This window comes from Bos indicus x Bos taurus, chromosome 16 (assembly GCF_003369695.1).
Source record: "Bos indicus x Bos taurus breed Angus x Brahman F1 hybrid chromosome 16, Bos_hybrid_MaternalHap_v2.0, whole genome shotgun sequence".
In the NCBI taxonomy this organism is placed as follows: domain Eukaryota; kingdom Metazoa; phylum Chordata; class Mammalia; order Artiodactyla; family Bovidae; genus Bos; species Bos indicus x Bos taurus.
Window position 1 is genome coordinate 50,946,370 of NC_040091.1, and position 18,563 is coordinate 50,964,932.

Genomic DNA, 18,563 nt, shown 5'->3' on the forward strand with positions numbered 1-18,563 from the left:
GAAAATCACGTGTTACATTGGTACATACATCTACCTCCTAGTAATTATTGGATTGAATACTGGAGTGGGTTGCCATTTCCTTCTCCAGGGGATCTTCCCGACCCAGGGATTGAACCCAGGTCTCCTTCATTGCAGGCAGACGCTTTAACCTCTGAGCCACCACAGAAGTCCAGTAATTATTAATAGTATTCAACTTACTTCTTTCTTTATTTTGGATTCTTGGTCTTAACTAGTATCATGGGACGACTAATCCTTACTTTGGAATTGTTATGTTTTATCTTCTTTCTCGATGAAAGCTGCTTTGCTCCTCCAAAATCATCATGTTCTTTGTAGAAAACAAGGTGGCTTTTGTTGTTAAGTACAAAGTACCTGTGCCTTGCCTTCTGGTTACTATTGAGTAGAAGAAGTATTGCAGTTTGCAGGGCCCTTTTCTGATCTTTTTTCAGGTTGAAGCTTTATCTCTCATGGGTACCTGGCTTATTGATGAGATTTTACATCCATTTTTGTTTTTATTATTTTAAATTTATTTAAAAAATTTTTTATTTGGCTGCGCCGAGTCTTAATTGAAGCACACAGGATGTTTTATTGCAGCATGCAAATTGTTAGTTGTGGCATGTGTGATCTAGTTCCCTGACCAGGGATCAAACTTGGCCCCCTGCATTGGGAGCACGGAATCTTAGCTACTAGACCACCAGGGAAGTCCCTATGTCCGTTTTTAGACAATAGGGAAGGGAGGCGAGCGTTGCGTTCCCCGCTTTCCTGTTACAGATTGATGTTGCTGGCCTGGGTTTATGTATAATAACAGTGATGGCCAACAGCAGCTTTGTGAAGTGGACACTTTTAGTACCATCCCTGTTTCACAGAAAGGAAACCGAGGTGCAGAGATTTAAGTAGTCTTGCCCGAGGGACTTGACTAGCTTTGGCTGGATTCCAAGGCAGGAGTTCTAACCGGGTCGGTGGAGCCAGCTCCCTGAAGTCGCGTGCTGAATTGTGTGTGTGACTCCCGGGAGAGGCCTTCAGGGCCGTCGCAGAGTCAGAGGGGTTCATCTGAGTCTGGAAAAGGCCACCAGCTGCTCTTCTTGGGGATTTTCCATTTTGTCCCTTTAAGGAATTTTTGCTTATCAAGTTTTCCCAAGTGATACAGTCTTTGTGCAAATTACCATAATGTTCCATTTCCCTTATGAGAAATTTTTTGCTTTTGAGAAGTTTTCAGTCACCAGGTCTTGCAGAAAATGTCTGAAAGGTTATGGTTAAGAGAAAGTGAAGAAGCTCTGACTTTGTGGACATTTTTTTTCTCTCTTTTCTTCTTTCTCCACTCCTTCCGTCTGTGTTTTTCTTTCTCGGTTTTAATATTTTAATCGATAACATTCACAAGTGGTAAAATAAAACAGAAAAACCCGGACAGGATGCAAGAGTGAAGAGTGTAACTCCTTTCCATCCTTCCCCTGCTGCTGTGAGGGCATCTCCGTTACCAGGTTCTTGTACGTCCCTCCAGAGTTGTGGGCATTTTCTTTGAAATGTGAGTAAGAGGTCGGAATTCTCAGCCTGGGATGTGGTGGTGGACAAATAGCATGGCCCAGCTTCTCCCGGGCAGGGTTGGGTACTAAATGGTAAGGGATGCTGAGATACTTAAAGCTTTCAAAGGATGCTGATATTCAACAGGAGGACTGCTTGCACATGCTGCTCAGCAAGACCCACAGTGAGTGTGTTGGGTTCTGGGCACCAGTCAGCCTCATCTGGCGCCAGCCTGGGGGTAACACTGCCCCATTCCTCATGTCCTGCGGGACCAGCGCTGCAGGACTTCCTGAGTTGTTTTTCTGCTTCTGCTCTTGCCCTTTCGGCCGCTCCACACTCATGCAGCCAGAGTGACCTTTCAGAAATGTGAGTCTAACTGTGGCCCTCTTGCTTAAATCTGGCATGACCCCCATGGGCTGGGGATGAGGCTGAGTCCTGGCGTGACGGGCGTGGCCTCCAGCCTGTCCCTCCACCTGCATTTCTCACCACTCTCTCTACTTGCTTTCCCCTCACTAATCCTTTACTCCCACCATCAATTCCTCACCTCGGTAAATGACACCACCACTTGGCCAGTTTCTCAGGCTAAAAATTTTGGTGTCATCCTTGACTCCTTTCTTTTCTTACAACCGACATCTTACTTGGTCAGCCTTTCTGTTGGCGTCACCAAGACATATCCCTAATCCGACTACTTCTCACCTTTCCGCCTACACCTTGTTGGAGGCCACCTTCCTCTCTGGCTTCTCTCCTGGTGTTCGTGTGTCCATCACACTTACCTCCTTGTAGTCACTCTTCTGTTCTCAGCCTCACCGCACCCCCAGGGCATACTAGCCTACTTAGAAGGAACTCCAAAGCCTGACTTGCCTCTGAAACCCTGGGCGATCTCAGCCTCTACTGTTGCCAGCCTTGGTGCCTCTCACCCTCCTGCTCCCTTCCCCTTTTCAGGCGCTCTGGCCCCTTTGGCCAAGTAACGCCTGTCTCCAGACCTTTGCTTTTGCCCTTCCTTACGTCTGTAATTGTCCCCAGGCTTATGGTGGCATGGCTCGCTCTTCACTTCATCCAGGTCTTTGCTTCAATGTCACCTCCTCAGAGAGCTCCTCCTTGACCCTTTACTGGTTAATAGCCTCGGCTTTCTTTGGTTTTCTTCACAGCACTGAGTATGTGACATTATGTAATGTATTGATTTATTATCTGTCTTCCCCACTAGGCTCAAAGTGGGAATACTGCCCCTAAGGTGAGCACAGAGTAAGCACTCATTAAATGTGTGTGTGATTGTTTAGTCTCTGTTTATATCTGTTTCCTGATTTATGGATGGAGGACCCCAGAGGGGAGTACAGTAAGTATATGGGCAGCTGTATCGCACCACAGAGCTTCTGTATTTTAGGGGAGATTTCTCATTCACACGCATAGAACTGATTCTCAAATACATATTGCTGCTGTTGTGATTAAAAGACTGTGATTAAGAGTTCACTTTTCATAGTGGCTTTATCTGTTAGTTTTTCAGTAGCAAGCACCAAAAGTACAATGATCATTTTGTAAGGGTCCACGCAATACTTTGACCTTGAATCAGTCATATTCCACACGGCCAGAAATCTGTTCTGCTGCTGCTGCTAAGTCGCTTCAGTTGTGTCTGACTCTGTGCGACCCCATAGACGGCAGCCCACCAGGCTCCCCCGTCCCTGGGATTCTCCAGGCAAGAACACTGGAGTGGGTTGCCATTTCCTTCTCCAATACATGAAAGTGAAAAGTGAAAGTGAAAAGTGAAAGTGAAGTCGCTCAGTCGTGTCTGACTCTTAGCGACCCCATGGACTGCAGCCTACCAGGCTCCTCTGTCCGTGGGATTTTCCAGGCAAGAGTACTGGAGTGGGGTGCCATTGCCTTCTCCAAAATCTGTTCTATACCAGGCCTATTCCCCAACTTGATTTGAGAGCAAGGTCCTAGGTGTTGTAAACAGCTGTAAGGAAGAAACAAGAAGTCTGCCCACCCAGCGATGAATATATTATTTATTTATTTATAATTAATTTTAAAAATTAATTATTTTTATTTTTAATTAATTTTTAAATTAAAAAATTGTGTTTATTTATTTTTAGCTGTGTTGGGTCTTCATTGCTGTGTGGGCTTTTTCTCTAGTTGTGATGAGCGGGGGCTGCCCTCTAGTAGCAGTGTGCTGCTTCTCGTTGCGGTGGCTTCTTTTGTTGCAGAGCACAGGCTCTAGGCTGTGTGGGCTTCAGTAGTTGTGGCTCCCCGGCTCCGGAGCACAGGCTCAGTAGTTGCGGCTCCCGGGCTCCGGAGCACAGGCTCAGTAGTTGTGGCTCCCGGGCTCCGGAGCACAGGCTCAGTAGTTGCGGCTCCCGGGCTCCGGAGCACAGGCTCAGTAGTTGCCGCTCCCCGGCTCCGGTGCACAGGCTCAGTAGTTGTGGCGCACGGGCTTAGTTGTTCTGCAGCATGTGGGATCTTCCTGGATCAGGGATCAAATCCACGTCTCCTGTATTGGCAGGCGGTTTCTTCACCATTGAGCCACCAGGAAGCCCAGCAGTAAATTTCTTAAACTTCATAGGAGAAGACATGTACAGGTGTAATTTCAGGGTGTGTCCACGTGCCACCACCCTCAGGGAGTACTGGACAGAGAATGATCAGACCCCACGCATGTCCCCCATGTTCTGATGTTGTCTTTTTGGTAGCAAGGCCCTTGATCTGCACATACTGGTACAGTGGGTTCTAAACTGCCACAGGTGCTGGGATACAGGACTGCTTTCTGCAGGCTCAGCCAGCCCTTCCTGCCCAGACACATTCCTAGAGCGGTGGGGTCAGGGAGACGGGTGTCCACTCCCTCTTTCAGAAGCATGGTTAAATCTTAGAGGTCGTGGAAGTTGTATAGTTTGAAAAGCAACATCAGTGTCACATTTAATTTTATATTTAGACATTATTTTTAGATTTAAAAATCAGTGTTTTTTTCAGTGTTTTTTTTAATAACACAAATTCAGCAGAGAAAACAGTACTAAACCTTGGCAGGGAGCGTTATATAGAAGGAAGCAGTGATTTTCAGGGTAGGGGCCATTACTCAGTAGAAGATAAAGCATTTGGGGGCTGTTGGGAAGGGCTGAGTCAGGTTTGTGGGTTTATATAAAGTGGAAATTGATTCTAAAAGTTTGAGAAACACAAGCTTAATAGAAGAGCTGTATTTGCTGGGCAAGGAGGCAAGTTCCATAGGGCTGGTTTTGTTGATATTTGCTTCTCTGTCATGTTGCCTGTTGATATTTGCTTCTCTGTCACATTGCACTGAAAAGGGACGGGTTGTCACACCGGGTAGGTTGGTGGGGTTGGGCAGGGAGGTTTCACGTTTGCAGGGCTGGCCTGCTGTGAACTTCCGTTTCCTTGGCCCAAGTTTGTGTATGCCGAGTTGTGTCCAGGAGCCACCAGTATTTCTAGAAAATCAGGAATGCTGATCCTTGTCACTGCTCTCAGATGCCTCCAGGCCTCTGGATGGCTGTGTTGTGTCCAGGCCTGTAGCTGGCACAACTTCTAGGAACCAGGGACTGTGGTTCATTTAGATCGGCATCTGGTGATTGGCCAGTTGTTTCCTAGCTTAATGGCTTCCCTATGTGCCACAGTTTGGAAATCCTGCCTGCAGTTTAGTGCTGATAACCTGGGTAATATTTCATGTTTGACAGGTGCCCATTCGACTCTGAGATAGAGCGGTGCTCTGTGGACCCACTCAGAGCTTTGGGCAGGCCAGTCATCTGGAAGTACATTTGGGGTTTACCAGACAGTTGTTTGATATAAAGTGCTTCCCTGACAGAGAAAATCGCTCTTACTTGTTCTTATCCAGTATCCTCTCATCTCTTAATGTTAGTTGGGCTCTGGGATTTTTCCAGATTACATTTAGAAGGAGTAATGAGATTATTACAACGTCTAAACAAGGTTCAAGTCACCAAGTACACTTGAGGTGCCCAGCATGAAAAGATAATGTGGAAACCATCTGATGTGGTCTTCGGCCTAAAAATATATGTAGTCTGCATCTGTTTCCTGGTAGCAATCATTCGCTGAGTGCTTACCACGTGCCAGGCACTGGGCAGGCCCTTTGCTTACATTACCCAATTGGATCCTGTAACAAACATGGGAAGTAGTTCCATTGGTTCCAGTATGCAAGAGAAGGTCATCACCAGCTGGTGTGGTGGGTCCAGGCCCTGGATTTGGCCCTGCTTGGCTTGACCCGAGGTTCTGCTGCCTGCATGGTGCTGAACTGCCTCTTAGGTCCTTACCCTTGGAGGTAGCAGGGTGGAACTTGGTGCCCAGGGTAGCCATGCTCTTAATTTTGAGGTGATTGGACTGTGCCATGTTGAGGACACTCCATAGATGCTGTTCTGTTGATACTGGGGGGTCTGGGATTCAGGTTTCATTGAACTGAGTAGCGTGAATTTCCTGACACAGTGAGAAACCTTCCTCACCTCAGCAGTCTTTTTGCACATGTTTTGGATCTGAAAAGCAAATGAGATGGATTGTATTTTCTCTGGTGCCACCGACCCCCCTGCACCCCCTGCACTCCTGTCAGCCTTCGAGACCCTTTCCCCTCCTCAGGGTAGCCCGGACCAGAGTGGCCTGGAGCACAGTTGGAAACGACCCCGTCTCTGCATGGGACTGAGTGTGGCACCTGTACCTTGCTTCTTTCTTATTACAGATATCGTTAAATGTTGAAAAATGTTCTTTTATAAAAGCATATGAAATGCACAGGTTTATATAATCTAGGTGAATCCAGATAAAGAAACAGAGAGCTTCCAGTATCTTAGAACACCCCTGATTGCGCCTCCTCCCATCCAGAGAGAACTGTTACCCTGAAATTTTTCATGAATCATTCCCTTTTCTTTACAGTTTTACCATCTGTATCAGTTATCTCTCTCTGTCAGCCAACCATCTCAGCGCTTAGTGGCTTGAACCATCAGCAGTTTTTTGTTTCTCCCCGTTTCATGGGTCGCCTGGGCAGTTGTTTTTGTTCCATGAGGTGTTGGGGGTCATTCCTGTGCCAGCATTCAGCCAGTGGCTGGGCTGGCACCCTGGCATTGTCAGCAGGGGCATCTCAGCTCTTCATCGGGGGCCTGTGCACAACGGTGTCTCCTCCAGAGCCCCTCGTGTGTTCTCTGTCCCCAGCAGGAGCACCTGGGCATCCGCACAGCAGGGCGACGGGGCTCCAAGCAAGCAAAGCAGAATCCTCCAGACTTCCTAAGGGCCAGGCCCGGGATTGGCACAGTGTCACTGCTGGTCAGAGCCACACAGAGCCGCCCAGATTCAGCTGGAGTCTCGTGGCAGGTGTGGCTGGATGGAGGGATTGCTGGCCGCTGTCTGTGGAGACTGTGCCCACCGTGCCTGTGTCCGTGTCGCCTGTTTGGAACCATGCTGCGGGGCTTCCCCAGGTCCCTCATGTTTTCATTCCCAAATGAATTTCTTGTGAGGCCGCCAGGGCTCATGTCCAGCCAGGCTGCTCGTCCTCTGGGGAGCATCCCAGCTCTGATGACGCGGTCTGCCCCAACAGTCAGGGCCATTGACCTGGCAGATGGCGATATCACGGAAGCTGCCTGTTTGCAGGCAGGAGTTGGTCGGAAACTTGAGGGCTTTGGGCTTGGTGGGCTCTGCAGTGTTGTCCTGTGTGAGTTTCTTCTTTCTTGGAAGCAGCTTTAAATAAGGCCCACGTGTAGCGCCCTTGAAGCAAGGTGAAATGAGGAGGAAGGCATGCTTATGCTTGGCAGAGGGCACCGCATAATATGGCTGGGCTGGAGGAGCTGCACTTGATCCCGGTCATGGGTGATGAGAGGTGGGATGGCTGCTGATTTTACTTTGTTTAAAGTCTCCTCAGATAGTGCCCCCTCCTTACATGGACTTGGGACTCCTGGCTCCCACCACACTGCCTGCCCCTGGAGCCCCCACGTCTCTCTGTGTGCCCCTTGCATTCACCTCTCTTTTTGGTCCCCTTTAAGCTTGCTCAGATTCTGATAGGTTCCTTTCACTGTAGAGCAGGGGTCCCCATCCCTTGGGCCACAGACCAGTATCTGTCTGTGGCCTGTTAGGAACTGGGCTGCACAGCAGGAGAGTGACCGGTAGTGAGCAAAGCTCCACCTGTATTTACAGCTGCGTCAGTCACTTGCATCCCCCGCTACGCCCCGGCTGTGGAAACATTGTCCTCCTTGAAAACCAGTCCCTGGTGCCAAAACGGTTGGGGCCCACTGATACCTGGTTGTAGCTCGACCCCTCTGAGGGGACACCCCTCACTGGCTCTGGGCACTGCCTGGGGGAGAAAGGGGCTGTGGGAGCTTTCTTAGGCAGCAGGCTCTGGGAGATGAGTGGGTGAGCCTGGAAGACTGCCCCTGGGCTCTGCACTCCACTGCCCCTGGGGGTTTGCAGTTATGAAACCCACAGCGCTGCTGACAAGTGACAGCGTTTAGCACTTGGCAAGCCCCCCAGGGGCCAATCACAAGATGGGGCTTGTGAGCATGTATGTGTAAGCACTGCTGTCTGTCTGTGGGGATGGTCTTTTTTCTCCTTTTTCCTTCCTTCCTTCTAGTTCCTCTCCCTGCTTCTCCCTCCTTCCCCTGCTCCCTCCTTCTCTTTTATCCTCTCCTGTTTTCTGTCCCGTCCTTTTCTTTCTTTGTCAGAACAGATGATCTTTTAGGACTGTTTCTCTTGTTGGAACAGCTCTGGAGGCTTCAGAGGGATTCCAGAAGGCTTCAGTGTTCTGACACCCACATCTGGGGAGGAGCCCACTTCTGGGCAGGCATGTCTCATTGGAAAGCTGTGGTTAGCTTTAGGTGGAAAACATTACTCAGGGCACACAGCTGCTCCTGTGCGTGTGGGGGTGCTGGAGCTACTGGGTCACGGAGCACCCTCTCCCGGGGACCTTTATCAGCCTTCCTCCAAGGCCTCTGCTGGACATAAGCACCCGCCCCTATACCACCCCCCACCCCACCCCACCCCCACCGCACCGTCCCCCATCCCCCACCAGGAGTCCTGGGCTTCAAGGAGCCCTTTCCCCTAGAAGCCTCGGGGAGTGTGACAGCCTGAGGGCTTGTTGCAGCCCTGGTTCCAGGGAAGGCTAATAATCACCTGACCTTTAAGCCAGCTGGTCTCTCCACACTGTTGGCCAGGAGTCTTTTCTCACGTTTATCTTCCTAACAAGTCAGATCACTTTCCGGCTGGAGGGTTCTGCTTTCAGCTGGCTCCAGCCCAGGGGCATGAGAACAACTCTTTGCCTCTTGTGTGGGGGTGGGAGCCAGGGAACTCGTGTTCAGCCAGCACTCCTTTTCTGAGCCTGGGAGCTGCTTCCTCCTGGCTCCTAGTGAAGGTGAGAGAGCCAGGCCCCCCACCAGGAGGGACTGGTTTGGGTCTGATTGGAAAGTTCTGAGGGGATGATTCTGCAGCTCATCGAGGAGGCCCTTGTGGTCCTTCACTCTGCACTTGGGAGGTGTCTCACCCGAGGCTCCCGAGGAAAAACAGGGTGAGCTGGTGACTGGAACTCAGGGGCTGCCCATGCTCACATACACACATTTGTCTGCTCGTGTGGCTTTTAACACAGCAGGGAGAAGACAACTCAGAGGTTGCTTTGGCCCAGGCCTGTCCTTGCCACCCACCTTTGGTTCCATTTACACCTGCCTGGTATGTACCCCCTTCAGGTCTCTGGCCTAAGTGCCCGGCCTGTGTGTTTAGCCCACAGGCTGGGCACTGGTTCTTTTCCATGTCGCCAAACTTCTCCCTTGCATCCCTTTAGGTCACTAAAGGGAATGAATGGGAACTTTTCCCAGGGATTGAAGGCCTTTATGGGGTAGCCCGGGCAGTAGCAGCCTTTGCTCCTGCGGCCCTGTGGTATGCCGGCTGGTTTGTTGCCCGGCAAGTTGTTCAGCCACCTCGAGTCTGACCTCTTGGCTCCAGAGCTGGCTTCCAGCTCTTCCCTCCGTATACATAAGAACCTCGGGCCACAGCCACTTCTAATCTGAGTGGTCCAGGAAGCTGTGCCTCTGGCTGGGAGGCTGTGTGTGGAGGCTGGGGCCAAAGGACAGTCCTGGGGATGCTAGGGGAAGGGAAGGGGGATTTTCAAGTCTCCGGCAGCAGCAGTTCTGAACTCATGACTCAGGGGCTGGCACCCCGTGGCACACGGCCTGTTTTCACTTTCTGGCCCCCTTTACTTGATGGAGCCCTGCCCACCTACCCGGTGACTTGTCCCAGTTCAGCAAATACACCCCTCCACTTTTGATAAGTTTCCAGACACTGTGGAGTGGGTGGGCTGTGCATCCTTCAAAGCTGATGGATCTGTGCCGGCTGAGCCACGTGCGTGGGGGCTTGGCTTTCATCATGTCTCATCACAGCCAGACAGCCATACATGGTCACTGTGCCTACAGAGCTGCAGCGTGGTGACTCAGCCCTGAGAGGCTGATGTAATGGGGGGAAAACCGGAGCCAGAGTGTGGTTACTGAAACCCGGAGGCTGAGAGCCACCCCCTCACCCCACTTCTCCACCCCAGGGTCACCCTCGCCTGCCCAGGAACCACCTAGGGCAGCTCTGAGCAGACCCAGGTCTCAGAGCAGAGGTTCCAGAAGAGCTGGAAGAGAAACCACTGCCTCTTATTGGGTGCCGGGCCAGGGTGTGACAGCCCAGCCTGGTTGGGTTTGTGTGATGTGGTCACAGGAGTGGGCATGGACATTTACTTGGAAATTTGTTCTTTCTTGAAAGGAGAGCCTGCCTGCTTCTTTTCCTTAGAAAATACTGATCTTGAGAAGGACCCAGGTGTGGTATTGAGGGGGAGGGGAGAGCCATTTTAGATTCTTATTCAGTCATGGCCTGTGCAGTTCAGGGTGATTTGGTCCCAGGCCATGCAGTTTTTGTGAGCATTTTTACTTGAGATAGTTGTGAAATTTCCAGGCAGTAACTAAGCAAGGCCTTTGACAGAGAAACTTCAGCCAGGCCGGCAGCTCTTGGGTTAGGATCAGAGTTCATTCTTTCTCAAGGGACAACCTAGAGAGGTTTCCAGAGGTGGAGAACACACCAACTTTATGTAATTCACTGAGCCCATGAAGTGGGGAAGAGCAGGAATCATGGCTCCTAACCCCCGAAGGCCAGGTTTGCCGTGGACAAGGGGACTTGCCCAGAGCCCTGTGGGTGCTGCAGGAGAGGGGCCGGGCCTGATGCGGGCGCTGGAACATCTGCCCTCCGAAGGGCATGTTTCCTGTGTGCACGGCACACGGAGTAGAGTGAAAATAAAGCAGGAAGGTTTTCATGGAGCCCAGTACATCCAGTTGAAAGATCTGTTGTTTATTCTAAGATTCTGTCATGCATTCTGTTTGTAAAAAAATGTTAAGCAACCGTTTTATTTTTTTTTTTAAGTGCTGACAGTAATCAGTGTTTTGTGTTTACTTGGTTTTTGACTTTTTAATATCATTTACATGCTGAGACATGAAGGTGACTGTTTCGTGTTGGCCGCTTCATGCTTTTTGGGTTTTGGACCTTCCCTGGCCAGTCATTCTAAGAGTCTAGAAGCCAGCCCCTGGTCGGTCTGGGCCTGCAGAGGCACGTGGCCTTTGTGGACTTGGTTCCATCCTCCCTGTCCCCCTGCTTCTTGCCCTGGGGTGTCGGGATCGCTGGTGGGGCCGGTTGGTGTCCTTCCTTGTGGTAACGTGGAGGCCTGTGGCTTTCCCCAGCCATGGATTTTCCCCAGCACAGCCAGCACGTCTTGGAGCAGCTGAACCAGCAGCGACAACTGGGACTTCTGTGTGACTGCACTTTTGTGGTGGACGGCGTTGACTTTAAGGCTCATAAAGCAGTGCTGGCAGCCTGCAGCGAATACTTCAAGATGCTCTTCGTGGACCAGAAGGATGTGGTGCACCTGGACATCAGTAACGCGGCAGGTACCCTGCTGGGTCCAGGGCCGAGCTTGTGGTGGGCCCCGTGCCACACACGGCCCTCCTTGAGCAGCAGCTTCTAGCTGTGGGGGACGAGGGGTGGGTGCCAGACTTCCCACACAGGACTCGGCCATAAGTGCGTGAGTACCAAGTTCTTACCATGATTGAGGGGCCTCTTTTGACTGGGAGTGGGGTGGTAAGGGGAGAGTGGCAGGAAGGCCTCATGATAAGCTTCAGGACGAGTGAACACAGGACAGGCTCATCAGAAGCAGCAAAGAGCAGGAAGGCTCTGAGCCCTTGGTCCCTTTCCATTGCTGAGTCAGTCTTTGACCCACTATCCCAGTGCCTTGATGGCAGTGGCAAGGTTTGGGGTCTGGAGGAGGAGTGTCAAGAAGGTCTTGGGATTGAAGAAGGAGCTTACTCATCTTAGGTTCAGGTTCCTAACCCAGAATGACGTGCCATGCTGCCAGAAGTTTGGCCAAGGTGTTGTTTCCCCATTTTACAGATGCGGAAACTGAGGCCCAGAGAGGTCAGGTGACTGGCCTGGACGTCAGATAGAGGGTTGTTGGCTAAGCCCTGATGAAAGCCAGTGGTGACGCACTCTGTCTTCTGGTGATGAAGCGCAGTGGCTGGGTGGAGGGTGCTCAGAGTGGCCGTTCACACCCTCTGCCCTCTGTGGGTGTGCTTCTTTTTGGAGCCTACCTCTCCCCTGGCACAGGAGATGGGGGAAATGGTGGCCTGCTACTGCCACTCTGCTTTTTATGAATCCCTCGATCCTGCTATGGAGTGGAGTGACTGGACAGGGTGTTGGTACCAGGTCTTGAGATGGGTCTGTGACAGATGTCTGTGTCCTTGGCAGGCCTGGGGCAGGTGCTGGAGTTTATGTACACAGCCAAACTGAGCCTGAGCTCTGAGAACGTGGACGATGTGCTGGCCGTGGCCAGCTTCCTGCAGATGCAGGACATCATCACGGCCTGTCACGCCCTCAAGTCACTGGCTGAGCCGGCTGCCAGCCCTGGGGAGAATATGGAGGCCTCAGCCGCAGAAGGTAAGCTTCTTGGCAGGCTGTTCCTGAGCAGGTGACTCTTGAAGAGAGCTCTGCCCCTGCCTCTGGGTCAGCGTCATATGGCCTCGCCTGCATTGTGGGGAGCTCGTGGGGAGGAGCTGCAGCAAAGTCTGAGAATGCCTCTCAGAGGGGCCCTTCTGCCCTCCCTTCCTGAGGGCACTGGGCAGCCACGCCTGGCTCAGGGCCTTTGCACCAGAATCCACTCCTCCAGCAGGCCTCCTCTCCCCCCACCTACTCCTGCTCCTCTAGCTCCTCAGGAAAGCCCCCGAGGCCCGATGTGGGCCAGAGTCCTCCTGACACACTTTGAGAAAAGCACACTCCTCTGCATGTAAGCAGCAGTCTCTGATTAGCACCATTTCATGTGTGAGATCTGTTTCCCTGACCAGTCTGCCAGCCCCACGGCTATTACATCCCAGGCCTAGCTGGCAGTCTTGGCATGATGTTGGTACCTGTGAAGAGTCTGTTGAGTGAGCCAGCCGACAAACCACTTCTTAGGTATATCCCAAGGGAGGGTCTGGAAGAGCTAGCGAGTTCTGGGCCACTTCACCGCTCCCAGTGGTGGGCACTTGATGGGAAATGGCAGGTCTGTCCTCTTCCATCTCCAGTGGGTGATAAGAGAGCCAAAGAGGAGAAGGCTGCTGCCACTCCACTGAGCGAGCTGGACCCGGCCAGGAGCAGTCCGCCCACGGGCCCAGGCCGGGAGCCCAAGGAGGAGCGAGGTGGCCAGGCCGAGAGCACGGGCAGCGGTGAGTTGCCATGCTGAGGATCCAGCTGGCTGGCCATCACCTGCCTGCAGTGTGGGCTCCAGCACCACAAGTGGCTTCCTCGGGAGGCTCTTGGGGGTGAGGGGACACAGGCAGCTGCATCCCTTGAGCTCAGGCTCCCCAGAACAAACTGTTGGTTTTTCTGGGGCATCTGTTAAAGCCAGAGCAGAGACTCAAACAGCCTGAGCTGGGATGTGCCGCCCCACCCAATCTCCTGGGGCCACAGCCACTTCCAGAGGCCTAGTCCAGGACACCCATCCAGCCCCTGGACAGAGGGCCCCAATCCAGCCCTGGATGCCCCCACCCCCACCACAGGTGCAGAGCAGACGGAGAAGGCAGATGCTCCCCGGGAGCCTGTGGAGCTCAAGCCAGACCCCACGAGTGGCATGGCTGCTGCTGAGGCTGAGGCTGCCTTGTCAGAGAGCTCAGAGCAAGGTACCTTCCACCGGCTAGGTCGGCCCTCACTTAGGTCAGCGTCCCCCACTCTTCCTGCCACAGCTGATCTCACTCTGAGTCACTCTCTCACATCAGCTTTTGGGCCAACATCATCTTTCCTCATTCCTTAACTTTGATGTATATCCTGGCCTTGCTTCCTCGTAGCACAGAAGTATGGCTGTCGCAGTACTGGCCCTGCTGTTTCTCCCTGAGCTGAGCACCATGGGGGAGCTTTGCTGCCCCTGGCACCCACCCCTGCCCCTGCCCCCAGTGCTTTTTGGCTGACAGCATCCTTCCCACCTGGGTCGCCAGCTTGGGGACCTGGTGGACTGAGGCCTATCTGTAACCTTCAGGTAGCACTGTCCGGGTCATCAGTCTCCCTAGGCTTCCTCCAGCCCCCCGGCGGCTTCCAGACCCTGCCACGCGCTTGCGAGGCGCCCACGCAGAGATGAGCCCGCCCCCAGCCTCATTTGACACCCACCCCCCACCGTCCAACCCCCAAGATGCCTCAGTGCCTGCTCTTCTCCTGGCAGAAATGGAGGTGGAGCCGGCCAGGAAGGGAGAAGAGCGAGAGGAGGAGGAGGGCGCCGCGCCGGCGGTGGTCAAGGAAGAGGGGCCACCACTGGAGAAGGGCGAGGCCCCAGAGGAGAGTGAGGAGTCAGCCAGCACGGACTCGGGCCAGGAACTGGGCGCTGAAGCGCGAGGCCTGCGCTCGGGCACCTACGGCGACCGCACGGAGTCCAAGGCCTACGGCTCGGTCATCCACAAGTGCGAGGTGCGCCGTGGGCGGTGGCGGCCCGGCCCCGGGCCCCGCCCGGCTCCGCCCCTGACCCCGCCCCCTGCGCCCGCAGGACTGTGGGAAGGAGTTCACGCACACCGGGAACTTCAAGCGGCACATCCGCATCCACACGGGCGAGAAGCCGTTCTCGTGCCGGGAGTGCAGCAAGGCCTTCTCCGACCCGGCCGCCTGCAAGGCCCATGAGAAGACGCACAGGTAGGCCCCGGGGCCGCCCCCTTCCTCCGCCTGACCCACCCTGGATCCCCGCCGAGCGCCCCCTCGCGACCCTCCTCCTCCACGCTCTACCGCCAGCCCGCTGAAGCCCTACGGCTGCGAGGAGTGCGGCAAGAGCTACCGGCTCATCAGCCTGCTGAACCTACACAAGAAGCGGCACTCGGGCGAGGCGCGCTACCGCTGCGAGGACTGTGGCAAGCTCTTCACCACGTCGGGCAACCTCAAGCGGCACCAGCTGGTGCACAGCGGCGAGAAGCCCTACCAGTGCGACTACTGCGGCCGCTCCTTCTCTGACCCCACGTCGAAGATGCGCCACCTGGAGACGCACGACACAGACAAGGAGCACAAGTGCCCGCACTGCGACAAGAAGTTCAACCAGGTGGGGGTGGGGGTGGGGCGAAGGGGAGGCTGGGGAAGAAACCGGGAGGGCCGATCCGGAGGGGGTTTGCCTTCGCCACAGGACTGGAGGAAGGGTGGAACCCCCACAGGGTGCCCCGGAGAGGGCCAAGACCAGAGGCTCCGGGGAGGGAGGTGCTGGCCCTCTGACCCCCTGTCTGGGCGCAGGTGGGGAATCTGAAGGCCCACTTGAAGATCCACATCGCCGACGGGCCCCTTAAGTGCCGGGAGTGTGGAAAGCAGTTCACCACCTCAGGTAGGACCTGGCTGGCCCCCGCCACCCCACTTCCGCCCCGGCCTCCACCCCACGGCGCCACCGCGCGCCCCCCCACCCCCACCCCCTGCCAAGCCTCCCCTTGGTCTCGCCACAGGGAACCTGAAGCGGCACCTGCGGATCCACAGCGGGGAGAAACCCTACGTGTGCGTCCACTGCCAGCGGCAGTTCGCTGACCCCGGCGCCCTGCAGCGGCACGTTCGCATTCACACGGGTGGGTGGGTGAGCCTCGCGGGGGCGACGCGGGGACATGGAAGGAAGGGAAGAGCTGACATCTTGTCCCGGCTCCTGCCTGCGTCCTCAGGTGAGAAGCCATGCCAGTGCGTGATGTGCGGCAAAGCCTTCACCCAGGCCAGCTCTCTCATCGCCCATGTGCGCCAGCACACAGGGGAGAAGCCCTACGTCTGTGAGCGCTGCGGCAAGAGGTGCTGCCCTTCTGCCTACCCACTCCCCACCCCCACCCCCACCCCCCCCCGCCCCCACCAGTCCAGGCACAGTGGCATCCCAGTACTGGGTGGGCGGAGAGGCTCAGACAGAGCACAAGCCTGCTGTGTCCGGCCCACTCAGGAGCCAGTCACACGGCTGTCCAGAGCAGGTCCCCAAGTCCTCTTCCATCTCAGCCCCGCCTTATCCTGGGTGGTTCAGTGCAAGCCCCTCCCTCTGGCCCTGCAGATTCGTCCAGTCCAGCCAGTTGGCCAATCATATCCGCCACCATGATAATATCCGCCCCCACAAGTGTAGCGTGTGTAGCAAGGCCTTCGTGAATGTGGGGGATCTGTCTAAGCACATCATTATCCACACTGGTGAGTGTGTGCCCACTTCTGTCCCAGGCCCTGACCCCGGGCCGGGTGGTGCGGGGGGGAGGGGTGGGAGACGCCCTGGACCCCAGCCTTGGGAGCTGACACTTGCTGCAGGCTGCCTCCAAAGCAGTTTAACTCCCAGGAGGGCCCCATTTTCTCAGACCTTCTAGAAGGGCCACCTGTGCTTCAAGTGGCCACCCCAGAGCATTTCCTGCTGGAAAGACAGGGCTGCAGGGGAAGCTGGAGGCCACTGAGGTCCTCCCCCCCTGCACCCTCCCCCCAATGGCAGGAGAGAACCTTGCCTCCCCCCCCAGGAGAGAAGCCCTACCTGTGTGACAAGTGTGGTCGCGGCTTCAACCGGGTGGACAACCTTCGCTCCCACGTGAAGACTGTGCACCAGGGCAAGGCCGGCATCAAAATCCTGGAGCCAGAGGAGGGCGGTGAGGTCAGTGTGGTCACTGTCGATGACATGGTCACGCTGGCCACCGAGGCACTGGCAGCAACGGCTGTCACGCAGCTCACAGGTGCGGACATCACTTAGCTCCCAGGGCAGCAGGGGGTGGTCACAGAAGGGCTGCCTCTGGGGCGTCCTCAGAGGAGCAAGTGACCGGTCTCAGGCCTTGCTGATTCCGCCCACAGTGGTGCCAGTAGGGGCCGCGGTGACTGCCGATGAGACTGAAGTCCTTAAAGCCGAGATCAGCAAAGCTGTGAAGCAAGTGCAGGAAGAAGGTAAGAGGGGAGCAGAGCTGCCTTCAGGGAAGGTGGTGGGCCTGAGGGTCCTTCCTGTTGTGACCGCACCCCTACCTCCCACAGATCCCAACACCCACATCCTCTATGCCTGTGATTCCTGCGGGGATAAGTTCCTGGACGCCAACAGCCTGGCCCAGCACGTGCGGATCCACACGGCCCAGGCACTGGTCATGTTCCAGACAGATGCGGACTTCTACCAGCAGTATGGGCCGGGCAGCACGTGGCCGGCCGGGCAGGTGCTGCAGGCTGGGGAGCTGGTTTTCCGCCCTCGGGACGGGGCTGATGGGCAGCCTGCCCTGGCAGAGACACCCCCCACAGCCCCTGAATGTCCACCACCTGCTGAGTGAGCAGGCACCCCTCCTCCTATTTAAGGATAGATGGCACCCTAGAACTGAGAAGGGTGACCCCATTCCCTAGAGAGAATAAATTTGATTATTTTCTAATGCTGCCTGTAGCTCCCTGTGGGTGTGGGGCGGGGAGCTGGCAGCTCTAGCTGATACTACAGAAGGGCTTCTCCACTCAGCCACCAGCCAGCGGAGACTGTTTCTTGGGAAGGCCAGGCTGTCCCTTTGCAGGGAGCCCCAAGACCTGTCTAGAAGGAGGCTGACTCCTTCGTCTGAGTTGGGGTGTGGGCAGCACACCAGAGAAACTGCGGCTCCACGAGCCCCATCCCCTCATCTGGTCTCCTCTTTGGAGGCCACTCACTTGCTCAACCTGAGGATTGGACCTTCCCTCTCTGCCGTGAACACGGCTGTGACCCTGCTCCCCTCTGCTCAGGTGTTGGGAGCTGGGCCCAAAGGGCTTGGCCACACTGCTTACCAGGATCCAGGGCACCCATGCAGGGCCCAGCTTGAGGGCTCATTCAGCCAAAGCAGCAAGGTAGGCAGAGTACCAAACCAAGCAGGCCACAGGCCAGGTTCTTTTGGGCTTAAGGAAGCCAGAGCGCACCACACTTGCTTCATGGTAACTCTGGCTGCAAGATCAAGGCCAGGCCAGCGTCATCTTCTGGGAACATTTACTTGCCCTCAGTCAGTGGATCTCTTAAGGTGAGGGGCTGGAGGGACAGGAGTGAGCGGCCAGGAGCTCTGGTGGGGAGGTGGGCTGTGCAGCAGCGGGGGTGGAGAAGCAGGGGCTCCTGAGACGCCGTCTCTGCTGCCTTTCCATATGGCTCGTCCCCAACAGCTGTAACTCCTCACTCAGAGATGGCCCCATCCAGCACTGGAGTCCGGGGATACTGCAAGTGAGACCAGTCTTTGTGTTCAGTCCCTCCTGCCCAACTGCTCATCTTGTGGTGGGTCCAGCTGTTCGGAGGCAGCTGCTGCAGGGTCAACCTGCACCTTATCCAGAGGAGGAAGGGACAAGACCCCAAAGCTTAATATGTGTCTGAGTTTGGGCAGTGGCTCTATTCTTTTACCAAATTTGAAGTGCCTTCAACATTACCCAGAAACCAGTTGGGACCTTGAAGTGTCACATTACCACCACAGCAGTGAAAAGGTGGTTCAAGTCGTCGTCTGTGATGAAAGTTTTTTTTTGTACAAGATAAAATGATCCTTGGGCAGGACTAGTGGCAGGAAGGAGATGGGTTCCATATACAGACTTAGGGGGCTGAAAGCAAACTTGGGGTGTGAGGGCTTACTGTTCCTAGAGGCCAAGGACCCCTGGTCCTCCCATCCAAG

The 18,563-nt window shown here is 54.8% G+C and overlaps 1 protein-coding gene across 4 annotated transcripts in view; it reads left to right on the top strand.

Annotated features, from left to right (window-relative positions):
• ZBTB17 (zinc finger and BTB domain containing 17) overlaps positions 1 to 17,330 on the top strand; it is a 28,869-nt gene extending 11,539 nt beyond the window's left edge. For 2 of the 4 annotated variants that reach the window (XM_027565302.1, XM_027565300.1), the window contains 14 exons: positions 11,190 to 11,396; positions 12,250 to 12,438; positions 13,062 to 13,202; positions 13,536 to 13,655; positions 14,189 to 14,430; positions 14,507 to 14,649; positions 14,746 to 15,046; positions 15,232 to 15,319; positions 15,435 to 15,551; positions 15,642 to 15,762; positions 16,010 to 16,140; positions 16,452 to 16,661; positions 16,777 to 16,866; positions 16,951 to 17,330. In XM_027565302.1, coding sequence (XP_027421103.1) covers positions 11,192 to 11,396; positions 12,250 to 12,438; positions 13,062 to 13,202; positions 13,536 to 13,655; positions 14,189 to 14,430; positions 14,507 to 14,649; positions 14,746 to 15,046; positions 15,232 to 15,319; positions 15,435 to 15,551; positions 15,642 to 15,762; positions 16,010 to 16,140; positions 16,452 to 16,661; positions 16,777 to 16,866; positions 16,951 to 17,234 — 2,382 coding nt within the window. In that variant the 5' untranslated portion in view covers positions 11,190 to 11,191 and the 3' untranslated portion in view covers positions 17,235 to 17,330. Of the gene's footprint in view, positions 1 to 6,657; positions 6,817 to 11,189; positions 11,397 to 12,249; positions 12,439 to 13,039; positions 13,203 to 13,535; positions 13,656 to 14,188; positions 14,431 to 14,506; positions 14,650 to 14,745; positions 15,047 to 15,231; positions 15,320 to 15,434; positions 15,552 to 15,641; positions 15,763 to 16,009; positions 16,141 to 16,451; positions 16,662 to 16,776; positions 16,867 to 16,950 lie in introns of those variants that run through there. The other 2 variants (XM_027565301.1, XM_027565304.1) reach the window with 2 other exon arrangements.
• The last annotated feature ends 1,233 nt before the right edge of the window (positions 17,331 to 18,563 follow it).